Consider the following 14,203-nt stretch of genomic DNA (forward strand, 5'->3'; position numbering starts at 1 on the left):
ATTGTTCGATCACTCGTCTGTGTTCTTTGTTGGACCGAAGGTTAGGTGCGAAAGTATCACACGGAGGGTCAGAGATATATCGGATCCATCCGTGTTTATGGCAATCGGGGAGAGGAAACTGTGAAGGGCTTCGGCGAACTGTTCCCTTGTCTTGTTCTTACTGAGCGTGAAGAACGAGGGCTTCTATTTGGCAAATTCGAGGTATATTTCGCGCACTGTTACCTCGTGATGAGGCGGGAAGTTGTCCCAACAATTATCCGACGGTGTGGCGACGGAAAGTTCGGGGGCGTGCGATGTTGCAGGATCTATGAGTGCAGTGTTGGGAACGGTCAAAGCATTGAGTGGTGCCGGCGTTGCGATTGCTGTTTCGGTGGCAGCGGTGACTTCAGAGCAATTTTTGCAGCTGAAGTTTTCGGTTCATTCTTTCGCTACGGCTAGACCACTGCATTTCACGTGAAAATATAACACCTTTGACATCAGACGCCTCCCGTACGTAGGGGACCCTTGCAGAGTGGACAATGGGTTTGATCAGCAACCAGGCTACGGGCTAGGAGTGGGGAAGGCTGCACTAAGGGGGACTAGATTAAATTAATTACAGGAGCGTAATAACAGCAACGTTATTTAAAGTAATGAATGATGTCAAACAGTATAATAGTGAAAACATGGTTTCCATGAAGAGAAATGTGCACGGTGTCTTTACAGAACAAGTTAGGTTTAAGAACATTTCTGAATGAGGGTGAAACAGTAAACAACTTTAAGGCACAATAATCAATATAATTATACAAAGCGTAGTTAAGGGCACTGATTTTCTTATTTAATGAGGTGATTAGAGCTGGTGAATATAACTTTGGAACAATCAAATTATTTGGGCTAAATTTAACAATAATGAGCTTTGAGAAATTTCCGATGCTCTATGAAAGTGTCAACACTACTACGGTGATCATTGAAGCTAGCAATTACTACAACGTCTATATATTTGGTACGAGAAGTACCCAAGACCAAGTGCGGCAGCTGGAGGGAAGAGGGTTGGCATCAAAACGTCCCATTCACGGAGCCTGCTAACATTCAAAACACAAGAAATTGTTCTAAAAGTGAAATTAGTTAGAATGGTACGACCTGATGTAATGAGTCGGGGTGGGAGTTTGGTTCACTCGCCTACGGCTAGGGTGGCGAGGCTCGAAAATGTGTAGGTTTGATTCAGGCCAGCGAGCATACGTATTTGAAAATACAGTGGAGGTTAATTTGTTCGGGGTCTTTTTAATAAGTTATCACAACAATTAGGCGATGTTGCAGGATACAAATTTAGCTCCACTGTATTTATTAAATAGCCCCCGAACAAATTTACCTCCACTATTTTCATTTAAAAAATCTTTTAAGAGATTCACTCCAAAACTGTTTGTTAAGCTCTATACAGCTTTGGTACGACCTCATCTTGAATATACAGCAGAAGTTTGAATCCCATGGCTTTAAAAGCTTAACAGCTCCACACAAAAGCTGCAATGGAGAGCAACAAGGCTTTTACGATGAATCGTTTCTCTAACATATGAGGAAAGACTGAGGCACCTGAATCTTCCTTTTATGGAATATAGAAAGAGGTCGAATGATAGTTTCAAGATCTTCTCAGAGAGGATGGATACCAAAGCTTGAGATGGACTGTTAGAAAGGAATACTAGAGAGAGCAGAAAGAAAATCTGGTCTTTCCCATTATAGCCCCCCCAGCTTAGTGGTCAGATAACCTATAGCCCCCCCAAACATGGTAATTATACCATAATGGGGGGGGGGGGGGGCTATAATTTCGTGGGGGGGGGGGGGGGGGCTATAATGGGAAAGACCCAGAAAACCATTTGTTAATGCAAAAACCCAGACGCAGAAAGTTTTTTCTTGCCGGCAAAGTTCCGATGGAATGGAATAGTCAACCGGAAGAAGTCATCGGAAGCAATAGTGTGGACATTTTCAACAAGATTAGACCAACATTGGATTAGGGAAAAATTAAATTTTTTCAAAATCCAATGTAGGTCGAATCTTGAAAATGTCCACAACGTCAATTTGATGGGGAAATTACTACCCAGACGAAAAAGCTCATCGACAGAGGCGGACGCCTATAGATACGTAACCCTGAACTGAACTTAAGCTACTACTACTTGAAAGAGGCGATGAAATGATTCCGGGCGTTGTGCTTGCCGCATGCTTGAGAACAACATCGTTCCCATCATAACCCCCATCCAGCCTAGTAGGCATGTAACGTATACCCCCATGACCGTATTTATACCTTAATGGCGGCTTATAATATGAATGAGCGCAGCTTTGTAAGGGGTCACTCGTAAATATATAGGATACATGCGTAGTAATATTGCCAGTAAAGGCTATCGCAATGCGTTCGCAAAGTTGACGTAACAGCAAAGCTTCAGAAAGAATCTTTAGTCTACACCTGCCAGTTCAAACAATGTGCCTAAAAGCTCGCATTGAAACACGATTTGGCTGATAGTGAAGCATTGTCGGTGAGTTGGTTTTGATCTTTTCAGATGTTATGACAGCATAGTCATGTACTATGGAGGAAAGTCAGCGGTGTTTCAGAGGTAACTCTGAAACATTTTCAGAAGGAACTACAGATGACTTTACTTTCAATGCCCCCGTAAAAGTAAGTGCCTCTTGTGATTGTTTTGCATGAGCGAGGGCTGAAATAATAACGTCATTTTTCTTTTTATTCAAGCTGTCACCCGAAGAAGGCGAAGAAGATTACGAGCACATTCTTGGGAATTACGATGCAGCTGTAGAAATTCTTGATTCCGATCTACAATGGTAACAATTAAATTAACTCTTTTCGGGGAATCATAAAAAATTTTGAATGTAGGAACCTAATGGACAATTCGCATTCCTCACGCGCAAATCAAGTTATAAAAGCGTCAAAACGTAATTTTCCTATTTATTGAAACGGTGTTTGGTTATTTTTTTGCGCCGAATTTCTGGTATCTTTATCATGCTCGATTTTTGTGAAGAATGTTAATAGTTTCTCTCATAAAACCACAGGGGATATAAAATAACGTTTCCTCATTCCATCCTTAATTTGCTTGTTAATAGCCGCAAAGCGATAGCTGATGCTGGGACTCGAAGCGGACTTGGTTTCCTAGGACTCAAATAGGAGTATTGGTTTTCTATCTGTCTTTTCTTGTTTTTTTTTTAACAAGAAGTAGTTTTGTTCATGCTGAATTTTGACCTAAAAGCGAAATTCAGAAAAGCTCTCATGGTGAACAGATTTTTGCTCGGCGAGATAAGTTTTTTGATCATGCGCTGCGTTCAGTGAATGACTTTTCGACTTCGAAAAGTGTTTTGGACAGAGTGGAACATATAGATAACTATTTTTTTGTTTTTAATTTGGTGTTTTGTAGCGATGACTTTTATTCGATGTTGATTGAGTTTATAACCCACTGAATTTTATACCAGTTTTTTTTGAGTTTTGAGAGCCTAACCATGAGTTTCAAGAGTAAAGTGGGCAATTTTTTTATTAATTGGATCTTTAAGGGGACTTTATACATGTTATCCGAATTTTGTCAGTTTTTGTCCAATTTTTCTCCATTTCTGTTTGTTTTGGTTTTAAATTCTAGAAAGTTTTTTGCACCTTCAGGGATTTTCATTTCGTTTTATTGATAGCAGAGTCTTTTTTGGCGTTGAATTTTTAATGATCAATAAAATTGTTTTCTTATTTCACAATATAAACAATATTTTACATCTTTGAACAATTAAGTAAACTTGTTTTCATAAGTTCAATTTGAAAAATATTTCACCTCTTTGAACTGTTTCCACTTATTTTTATATACAGGAGGATGGCTATGTAATTTTCTTACCGTCGAATGCTAAAGAGTGAAATATTTTTGTTTTTCTATGAAATTTTGCGGTATCAAGGCTTCAGTGAGGTTTGTTTTGGTCAAAATTGTCTTATGCTTTAATGATGTGCGGCTTCTTTGTGTTTTTACTAAATGATGTGTTTGTGTCTATTTTAATTTTTTTTTCTATGATGTCAATGTTGAAATCTTTTTCGTTGCGACAGTGGTGTAAGTTCTGATATATTCATGTCATTCTAGCAATCTCCTAAGAACTATAGTATTTTCATTTGCTCTTGAACGAAGTTCATAGCAATTATTGTAAAGGTGTTGGTCTTTTTTGTGCAAAATTTTTTGCTTGACCGTTTTGACCTTTCAAGTAGCTTTTACGCCCTTGACTTCTCTTTTTAAGTTTCGCGTGATCTAAAATTCTCTCTCAATCACAATTTCAAGCAGTTGAACTCAATTGGTGGCCATTTAATACTAAAAGTCAAAAGGAAAGTGCGCCGAAACTAATGCCACTTTTCAGTTTAAATCTTAATAGTTGTATATGTTAACCTCTGTGGTTATTTGAGGCCCAATATTGAATTTCTTAGTCCCATTTAGGTTCCCCCTCCTCCCCCCGTCTGAAGCATGCTGCAATTGATTAGAGCTCCCAATGGTCTCTCGAGAGCAATTCTTCTGACGTTTAGTCGTTAATGTTTATTTTTTTGCTCTGCCTTTAATGCCGTTTAAAAGGGTTGACTGACCTTTTCTTTCTTTCTATTTCTTTCTACGCAGCAATAATTTAAACAAATTCCTAATCAAAACTTAACATCTCAGCATTAAGAAAAAGGTTCTCTGTGGGTCTGTCTCTTTTACGATATTTTTGAAACTGCAGATATACAAAGCTATTGGGGCGATTTTCTACCGATCTACCAGCTGTTTTTTAAATTGACCAACAAGTTTCTTAAACTTCAGACATTTACTTCTCAGAGGAGTTTTAATTGTGTCGAATTGCAAAGAGCAATTCGTTTATTGAGTTGAGGAGGAATCATTTGCAAGTTATCTATGATCAGAAATTGCCTTATTTACCTGAAAATTTAAACGAACGATCAATAAAATTCACTTAAAAATTGCAGTTTTGAGCTTTTTAACTGTGATAAAATTGTGGCAAATGAAATTCAAACAGTAGGAAAGACCTGGAATCTAACTGAACTTAATTTGTCGTCAAAAGTGTTGAACTAGACCTTGAAATACAAAAAATAACGACTAATAAAAATCGTTTTTGCAAGCCGATAATTAGATTACCATTCAAAAAGCAGGTTAAATTACCACACGTGAACAAAATCTACCTCAAAATTTGAGAAATTCCTCCTCTCTACTGTAAGTGGTATTTAATGACCTGAAGCAACATACCTCGTCTTTCCCTTTAGTAGCCAGTAAAGTTTTTTCGAATGATAAAATCTTTTTTTGAAATCTGATGAAATAAACTCTAAAACCAAACAACTGTTAGACAACAATTTTTTTTCGACGGGAAGTTTTTGTTGTTAAACATCTGTTATTACATTTGAAAGGTTATTCAAAGCAGTGAGTTTTCAAAGTTAACCCGGATTTTAACAATGAAGTTGTTTGGTTTCAGAGTTTATTTGATCGGATTCGCATGCAAAAAAAATATATTTTATCATTTGAAAAAGTCTTTACTGAGCAGTAAAGGGGACGAAGAGGCATGTTGCTTCAGGGCGTTAGATACCACTAAGAGTAGAAATAAAAAGATTTTTGAGGAAGATTTTGAGTTGAAACCTACCTAAAGAGCTTGCGAAAAACGATTCTAAACTGAGATTTTTAAGTGAGATTTTATTGTTCATTCGTTAAAATTTTCAGGTCAGTAAGGCGACTTTTGATCATAAATAGCTTCAGAAATGACTTCTGAAATCATTAAATGAATATTTCTGCGATTCAGTACGATTAAAAGTCCTCTGAGAAGTAAATGTCTGCAAGTTGGCCAGATATGAACATGCATTTTTTTTTGTTTGTTCATGGCCTGTTTCCAACCTAAGGAAGGTCCAAAGCGATGATGGCTGCTATTTTCGCGCAATCTGCCAGCTATATTTTTTTTATAACACTGAAGAAATACAAAGTGCTTATTAGTCCATGACTTGCTCCAGCTTTAAAACTTCTTTTCAATAGAATTATAAACGAAAAAGATTTTTGTTTATCAATTTGTCAACTTTCCAAATTTACGGCAACGAAAAAATAGGCCTATGGTTAAACTATTTCAGCTTCTCAACTTGCAAACTCTGTTGCAAATTTCTTTCAACAATTGCTTTTGAACAATTATTGAAACTCAACTTTTGAAAGAAAGATTCAAACAGCCAACTTTTGAGCAATTGTTGAAATAGATAGTCAGATGTTCTGCACACTTTTGGATGTATCGAAATCTTATCATACAGTTGATCATAAACATAAGCTAAATAGAAAGGTTTTGAATTTGACCAGCTTTCATTCTTCGAAATGTAAAATGATTCTTATTCCAGCTTACGAATGCTAACCTGTGCTCTACAGGATTCGTTACTGTGACCTCTGTTTTTCTTTTTGTTCCGACCCGACTTGTGGGGTGATATATTTGTTATCAACCTTATTTTGTTTTCTAGAGTGCGTTGAATGTTATTGTTCCGAACCCTCTTGATGAGGGAGGAACTGTATACTCAAATGGGTTTTTTTGTTCAGACAAATTTGGCCGATCGATATATTCATCGTAGAGAAATGTAAGTGGTAACATTAAAAAGCTCATCCAGCGGAGAGTTCGAAATTAAAAAGATTGTTTCGAATTTCGTGTTTTTCGAGTTATCGAGATTTAAAATTTTGTGTGAACACGGCATATCGCATGATTTTGTTCATTTTTAGCAGAGTTTTCCTAGAAAAATATTAATTCAAAAATTACATTTCACGCTTCAAAATGAAACAATTGCGTGTTGCCATTAGACGAAAGGCGATAAAAAGGCTAGTTTTGGTCTCGCAGCGAAGTTTATAAAAAATTCTTATTTAATTTGAGCTGTTTTTTTTTAGAAAATTGTTTATATTCTTGTTTTTAATAGCCGCCCTCATCTTCTCAGCCGGCTATTATAGCGCTCCTATTTTTTTTACTTCGTCGAATAAAAAAATGTTTCGCTTTACCTCATTTTGCCGCCTTTTCAACATTTTGCTCGAAATCTTTTTGACTTCTCTAAGCTAGTTTCTCTCTTCTTTCATTCTGCTAAAAGTGATTTTAAACATCAGTTGCTCAGCAAAGCAGTTCAAAATGAACAGAGTTAGTACAAAAATTTATGTCAGAAATAGAAACGGGATAAACCCATAAAGCCCAAATTTAGATGCCCGCTATTTGAACGTCGTTCCTATAAGTCTTATTTACCATCTCTAATGCTTATTGTTATTGATAGCAGCCCCTGTAGCCTCTCTCTGAGAAACAGAAGTATGTCCAACTACGAAATGCCATCAAAATAAATCGGACTTACAAAAATGTTTTGGTACAAAAATCATTTTGTTTCAATATCTTCTGTTATTTCAATCCCAATCATGCTTATTGGAATCAATGGCGGCTATTTTCCGGCAATCTGCCGGGTATGTTTTTTTAGTCGCTTAGAGAATAGTGACTTTTCATATCGCGGTTCCGTTAATTGCAAACCTCATTTACAGTCAAATGATGCACAATGAACAAAAAATTCGTTTTCAAGACATCGCTCATCTTTTTTATTTGGCTTCGACTTTGAGTTTTCCTAATTTTTAATGAAATTTTGAATTTCATTTTGAGATTTTAATGATTTTTTTGAGTACCATGGCATATACTTGTTGAATGAAAATGAAATAGAGCTTCCTAGTGAGCAGTAGGTGAAACTATCTAATGGTTTTGAGTGGACAGCTGACGGCTGTTAAAGCTTTAACAATCATTTTTCGAATTTTCTGAACCATAACCGATCTTAAGCTTATTTCGTGAACTGTAGGCCATTCTCAGTAATGAGAGAACCCGCAAGTTTTCTACTGCAACCAAAATCAATGTGGTTAGCGGTTTTACCTGCTAGCTACTTGTTTTATAATTTCAATTCCACGAGTTTTCATATATTTCTATAATTTTGATACTGTTTTCGTAACTTTGGTTCCTTTTGAAATTTTATCACTTTGAAAATAATTTTTCAAAATTTTTTGAACTTTAAGCAATCTAAAACTTATTTTTGTGAAGTTTAAGTCAGTCTATGTAATGACAGGAACCCGCTCTCTTCTACTACAACCCAATTAATTCTGTTTAATGCTGTTGTCTTCTAACTATTTGGTTTTATGACTTCGATGCCACGAGTTTTTATATTTCATTTTAATTTTTTGCATAGATTTGGTTCGTTGTGCATTGTTTCACATAATCTCAATCTTGATAGTTCCCGTTGGTTTAGAGAAGACGTTCAATGGATCCTCGATAGTTTGCATAGAAAAGCTTATGGTTTAAATGGCTTCCACACTTTCTCGCACTCTACTGGTTTTTTTTTGCTTTTATTTGTTGCTGTTTTTATAAGACTTTTTGTGATGTCTGATTGCGATCTTAAGCTTCTTTTCGTGATTTGTAAGTCGGTCTCAGCAATGACAGGAACCCGTTCCAATCTACAGCAACCAAAATTAATCTGTGAGCAGTCAATATTTTTTTTCTTTTAGCACATTTGCGTAATATTAGATCCCAATTATTTTCAACTGTGGCCCAAGTGAACTTATATGATAGTTTAATTTTAGCTGAATTAATATAAATAACAAATGAAATAAAAATACATAACTATCGGATAATAGCTAATGATTTTAATGGCTCCAATAATTTGTTTTCGCAAATTATTCGTTACTTTTTTTCTGCATCTTTTGTCCATTTCGATGGTTTTTTCTAACCAAAGACAGGTCCTTTTGATTTCGTATTGATCTTTTAGTAATTTTATCAAATATTACTTAAAAACTAAAGATTTTTAAGTCTTTTGTTCCACTTTTTGTCCCGCACTATCTGTTTTAGTTGTGTGAATTGTTGGTGCTTGCTCTCTGAGTTAATAAATAATCAGAGTAATATGTTTGTAAAGATCGGGTGTCGTGAAATCAAGAAAGTTGTAAACTAAAGAGATTTTTTTGGTTTAAAAGTGTTGATTGATTTTTGAGTTTCGCCTCATTTTCTTTTTGTCCGGTTGTTCCCTGTTTCATTAACGAGAATTACCATCTGCTGCGTAGTTAGGAAAAAGTAAATTTGCGTAGTTATGGTTTTATCCGATTGAATTTTGACGTTCTCAGTAGCTGCTGTTAAATTTTGATATTAATTTTTTGCCCTGAAACTTTTGTTTTTGCTTATTTGTTTTTGCTCGTAGTCTTTTTAATGGCAGCTCTCGTCAGCGCTGTAATGAGGCATGGCATTATGTAATTAGGTCAGTAGTTTGGTTGTGTGACAATTTTAAACTCAAATGTCTATTTTTGATTATCTCTTCATTTGGTTAATAAATAAGTGAAAAATGTAGATGAGCTGGAGTCGGAGCATCATCACCGAACGCACATTAACAAGCTTCCTTGTCTACATCTATTACTTTAAAGAATTATTAAATCGAATATTTGACAACCAACTGACTATTAACGATTGATGGTCATTCCAATAGCGTGAAGTCAGAATCTGAACTGAGTTTTGGTGAAACAGAAAAGACTTCCGAATATTGAGGCGTATTGGTTGATTAGAATCTGATATGAAGATTAACTAAATAAACTATCTGAAACTAGTTGTTTTTGTCTGAACTTATCAATCCCCAAAAGATTTTTTTTGAAAAAGTACTTGCTGGGTTGTAAAGGTAGCGAAGAGACATATTGCTTCAGCGCCATAGATACCACTAAGAGTAGAGAGGAGTATTTTTCACGTGTTGTAATTTAACCTGCTTTTAGAGTTGAAACCTGTCTAAGAACGTGCAAAAGCGATTTTTATTATGGGTTTGCAAAGTTCAGTCTTTGGTAGCTCAAAGTCGAGTTTTAAAGTTTTCACAACAAATTAAGTTGAATTAGATTCCAGTAAAAAGCCAGTAGATTCCCTCGTAAAAACGAAATTAAAAAATTTTAATTCCATATTCTACGCTGAACGGGCTTTCGAATGAAACCACTCACAACTCTCTACAATGATTATTTTGATCGGCGAAAATTGACTGATTAAAACCATTTGAGTATATAGTTTCTCCCCCCCCCCCACTAAAGTGATTCGGAACAATAACAAATGCCTAGATTGTTTATTGCACATTTTATAGTATAAGTTGTCGACCGTTTTTGTTTGTAAGTTGTTTTTAAATGCTGGAATTTATATGTGGAACATGATTGAAGTCATAGAGTAAAAATAAAGAAGCAAAATTTTGAAGGTGTTAGTCTAGTTTTGATTCTTAACAAATTTACATTTGATGCTATGACAAAAATGGGGAACACTTCGATGAAAAACTGGAAAAGGAAAAGGAATTCTGAAACAACGGCAGGTTCTTGAAGAATTTACTACTTTTAACAAATTTTTAGAGGTTTTTTGGAGACTATGATATGATCTCCTTTCCAGACTACAATTTGCAGATGCAATTAGCAATATGCACGTGAATAAATTTTTTGACAAAAAAGATGAAAAGCGAGAATGAAAAAGTTAAAGGACAAAAGAATTGAAAACACTCGTTTCTTTTGTCGGGCTAAGAAGACTTTGCAGTTGTTGTTTGGTAATAGTGAATTTTTAAGAAACAAAACAACTCAAATTTTAAAAATTGGGCTTATCGCGAATTTACTGGAGTATTAATTTGTGCGATACAAAAGATATGGAGGCTCGGTAATGTGCGCACGCACATAATGTTCCCACCCCGCTCATCCACATTCTTGGCAAGCATATGATGAAAAGATAGAAGGTTTTCAAAAACACCCATATGGTTCAATAAACCAATAATGGAATGCAATTATCCCAGGTTAGAGAGCCGAGGAAACTTTTTCTTAATTGGAATACTAGAAAAGAGAGTAAAAAATGAAATAAACATTAATAGCGACCAAAACTCGATGTCTATATTTAGAAAAATAACAAAATCAAACGTGCATCAGATGAAAGTTAAACAAATTAAGTTATACCTCACTAGAGGGGACCTTTCGTCAATCGACTAGACATGGGACCTGTTGTCAATCGAATAGGTAACAGGTCGCGAAAAAGAGCAAACAGTGCGAGTTTCAAAAATATGCTTCTATTTTTGAAAACAATTTCGAAGTGATTATGGGACCTACCATTAATTTTATAATTTAAAAGGAAAACAAAAATCGTTTAAAATGTACAAATTTATAAAAATCTCAAAGATTTTGAAATCTCGTAAAAGTAGTAACAAAGCCTAGCAAAATTGCTTGACACTAAAACTAGTATAAATATTAAATTATATCTCACTGGAAACGGGTTGTGACCTGTCTTCACAGAGACTAAATTGCAAATCGACTGAAAAAAAGGGGCGAAGCTCAAAAATCCAAATTTGTTACTGAACAGAAATGTTTTCAGAAGTCAGACGAGACATAAGATTTCAATAAGAGATAGATAAAGGTTTAACGCCTCAGGAAGTGACTGGGCCCGTTATTAATAGGACTAAGTCACGAGACTACAAAATAACAACAAATTCCTTGTCTACATCTATTATTTTAAAGAAGTATCAAATCGAATCTTCGACAACAAACTGACTATCAACGATTGATGGTCATTCCATCAGCTTGAAGTCAGAATCTGAACTGAGTTTTGGTGAAACAGAAAAGACTTCCGAATGTTGAGGCGTATTGATTGATTAGAATCTGATAAATATGAAGATTAACAAAATAAACTATCTGAAACTAGTTGTTTTTGTCTGAACTTTTGAAGCACTATGTTAACTTGAACAGTATGGATTTTGAAATTCTAGGGCTTTCATCGAAAAAATCATTACTTCTTAAAAAGACAACATAACCTTCTGCTAAGAATAATTTTAATGAAATGTTTAGCATTTTTTTTAATGTGTGAAAACAAATGCATCTCTTCGAGGCCTTCAACTCTCTAATTTTGGGTAATCTATATTATCAATCCCCATAAGGAGATTTTATTTGAAAAAGTGCTTGCTGGGTTGTAAAGGTAGCGAAGAGACATATTGCTTCAGCGCCATAGGTACCACTAAGAGTAGAGAGGAGTATTTTTCACGTGTTGTAATTTAACCTGCTTTTAGAGTTGAAACCTGTCTAAGAACGTGCAAAAGCGATTTTTATTATGGGTTTGCAAAGTTCAGTCTTTGGTAGCTCAAAGTCGAGTTTTAAAGTTTTCACAACAAATTAAGTTGAGTTAGATTCCAGTAAAAAGCCAGTAGATTCCCTCGTAAAAACGAAATTAAAAAATTTTAATTCCATATTCTACTCTGAACGGGCTTTCGAATGATGCCACTCACAATTCTCTACAATGATTATTTTGATCGGCGAAAATTGACTGATTAAAATATTTGAGTATATAGTTTCTCTCCCCCCCCACTAAAGTGAGTCGGAACAATAACAAATACCTAGATTGTTTATTGCACATTTTATAGTATAAGTTGTCGACAGTTTTCGTTTGTAAGTTGTTTTTAAATGCTGGAATTTATATGTGGAACTTGATTGAAGTCATAGAGTAAAAATAAAGAAGCAAAATTTACATTTGATGCTATTACAAAAATGGGGAACACTTCGATGAAAAACTAGAAAAGGAAAAGGAATTGTGAAACAACGGCAGGTTCTTGAAGAATTTACTACTTTTAACAAATTTTTAGAGGTTTTTTGGAGACTATGATATGATCTCCTTTCCAGACTACAATTTGCAGATGCAATTAGCAATATGCACGTGAATAAATTTTTTGACAAAAAAGATGAAAAGCGAGAATGAAAAAGTTAAAGGACAAAAGAATTGAAAACACTCGTTTCTTTTGTCGGGCTAAGAAGACTTTGCAGTTGTTGTTTGGTAATAGTGAATTTTTAAGAAACAAAACAACTCAAATTTTAAAAATTGGGCTTATCGCGAATTTACTGGAGTATTAATTTGTGCGATACAAAAGATATGGAGGCTCGGTAATGTGCGCACGCACATAATGTTCCCACCCCGCTCATCCACATTCTTGGCAAGCATATGATGAAAAGATAGAAGGTTTTCAAAAACACCCATATGGTTCAATAAACCAATAATGGAATGCAATTATCCCAGGTTAGAGAGCCGAGGAAACTTTTTCTTAATTGGAATACTAGAAAAGAGAGTAAAAAATGAAATAAACATTAATAGCGACCAAAACTCGATGTCTATATTTAGAAAAATAACAAAATCAAACGTGCATCAGATGAAAGTTAAACAAATTAAGTTATACCTCACTAGAGGGGACCTTTCGTCAATCGACTAGACATGGGACCTGTTGTCAATCGACTAGGTAACAGGTCGCGAAAAAGAGCAAACAGTGCGAGTTTCAAAAATATGCTTCTATTTTTGAAAACAATTTCGAAGTGATTATGGGACCTACCATTAATTTTATAATTTAAAAGGAAAACAAAAATCGTTTAAAATGTACAAATTTATAAAAATCTCAAAGATTTTGAAATCTCGTAAAAGTAGTAACAAAGCCTAGCAAAATTGCTTGACACTAAAACTAGTATAAATATTAAATTATATCTCACTGGAAACGGGTTGTGACCTGTCTTCACAGAGACTAAATTGCAAATCGACTGAAAAAAAGGGGCGAAGCTCAAAAATCCAAATTTGTTACTGAACAGAAATGTTTTCAGAAGTCAGACGAGACATAAGATTTCAATAAGAGATAGATAAAGGTTTAACGCCTCAGGAAGTGAATGGGCCCGTTATTAATAGGACTAAGTCACGAGACTACAAAATAACAACAAATTCCTTGTCTACATCTATTATTTTAAAGAAGTATCAAATCGAATCTTCGACAACAAACTGACTATCAACGATTGATGGTCATTCCATCAGCTTGAAGTCAGAATCTGAACTGAGTTTTGGTGAAACAGAAAAGACTTCCGAATGTTGAGGCGTATTGATTGATTAGAATCTGATAAATATGAAGATTAACAAAATAAACTATCTGAAACTAGTTGTTTTTGTCTGAACTTTTGAAGCACTATGTTAACTTGAACAGTATGGATTTTGAAATTCTAGGGCTTTCATCGAAAAAATCATTACTTCTTAAAAAGACAACATAACCTTCTGCTAAGAATAATTTTAATGAAATGTTTAGCATTTTTTTTAATGTGTGAAAACAAATGCATCTCTTCGAGGCCTTCAACTCTCTAATTTTGGGTAATCTATATTATCAATCCCCATAAGGAGATTTTATTTGAAAAAGTGCTTGCTGGGTTGTAAAGGTAGCGAA

General features: G+C 34.9%; 1 protein-coding gene across 4 annotated transcripts in view; it reads left to right on the top strand.

The window, feature by feature from the left end:
* LOC142335962 (uncharacterized) overlaps positions 1 to 14,203 on the top strand; it is a 98,084-nt gene that overhangs the window by 27,622 nt on the left and 56,259 nt on the right. For all 4 annotated transcript variants that reach the window (XM_075384380.1, XM_075384383.1, XM_075384382.1 and 1 more), the window contains exons 2-3: positions 2,521 to 2,638; positions 2,711 to 2,799. In XM_075384380.1, the coding sequence (XP_075240495.1) occupies positions 2,549 to 2,638; positions 2,711 to 2,799 (179 nt within the window). In that variant the 5' untranslated portion in view covers positions 2,521 to 2,548. The remainder of the gene's footprint in view (positions 1 to 2,520; positions 2,639 to 2,710; positions 2,800 to 14,203) is intronic.

This window comes from Convolutriloba macropyga, chromosome 3 (genome assembly GCF_964194025.1).
Source record: "Convolutriloba macropyga chromosome 3, txConMacr16.3, whole genome shotgun sequence".
Lineage (NCBI taxonomy): Eukaryota > Metazoa > Xenacoelomorpha > Acoela > Convolutidae > Convolutriloba > Convolutriloba macropyga.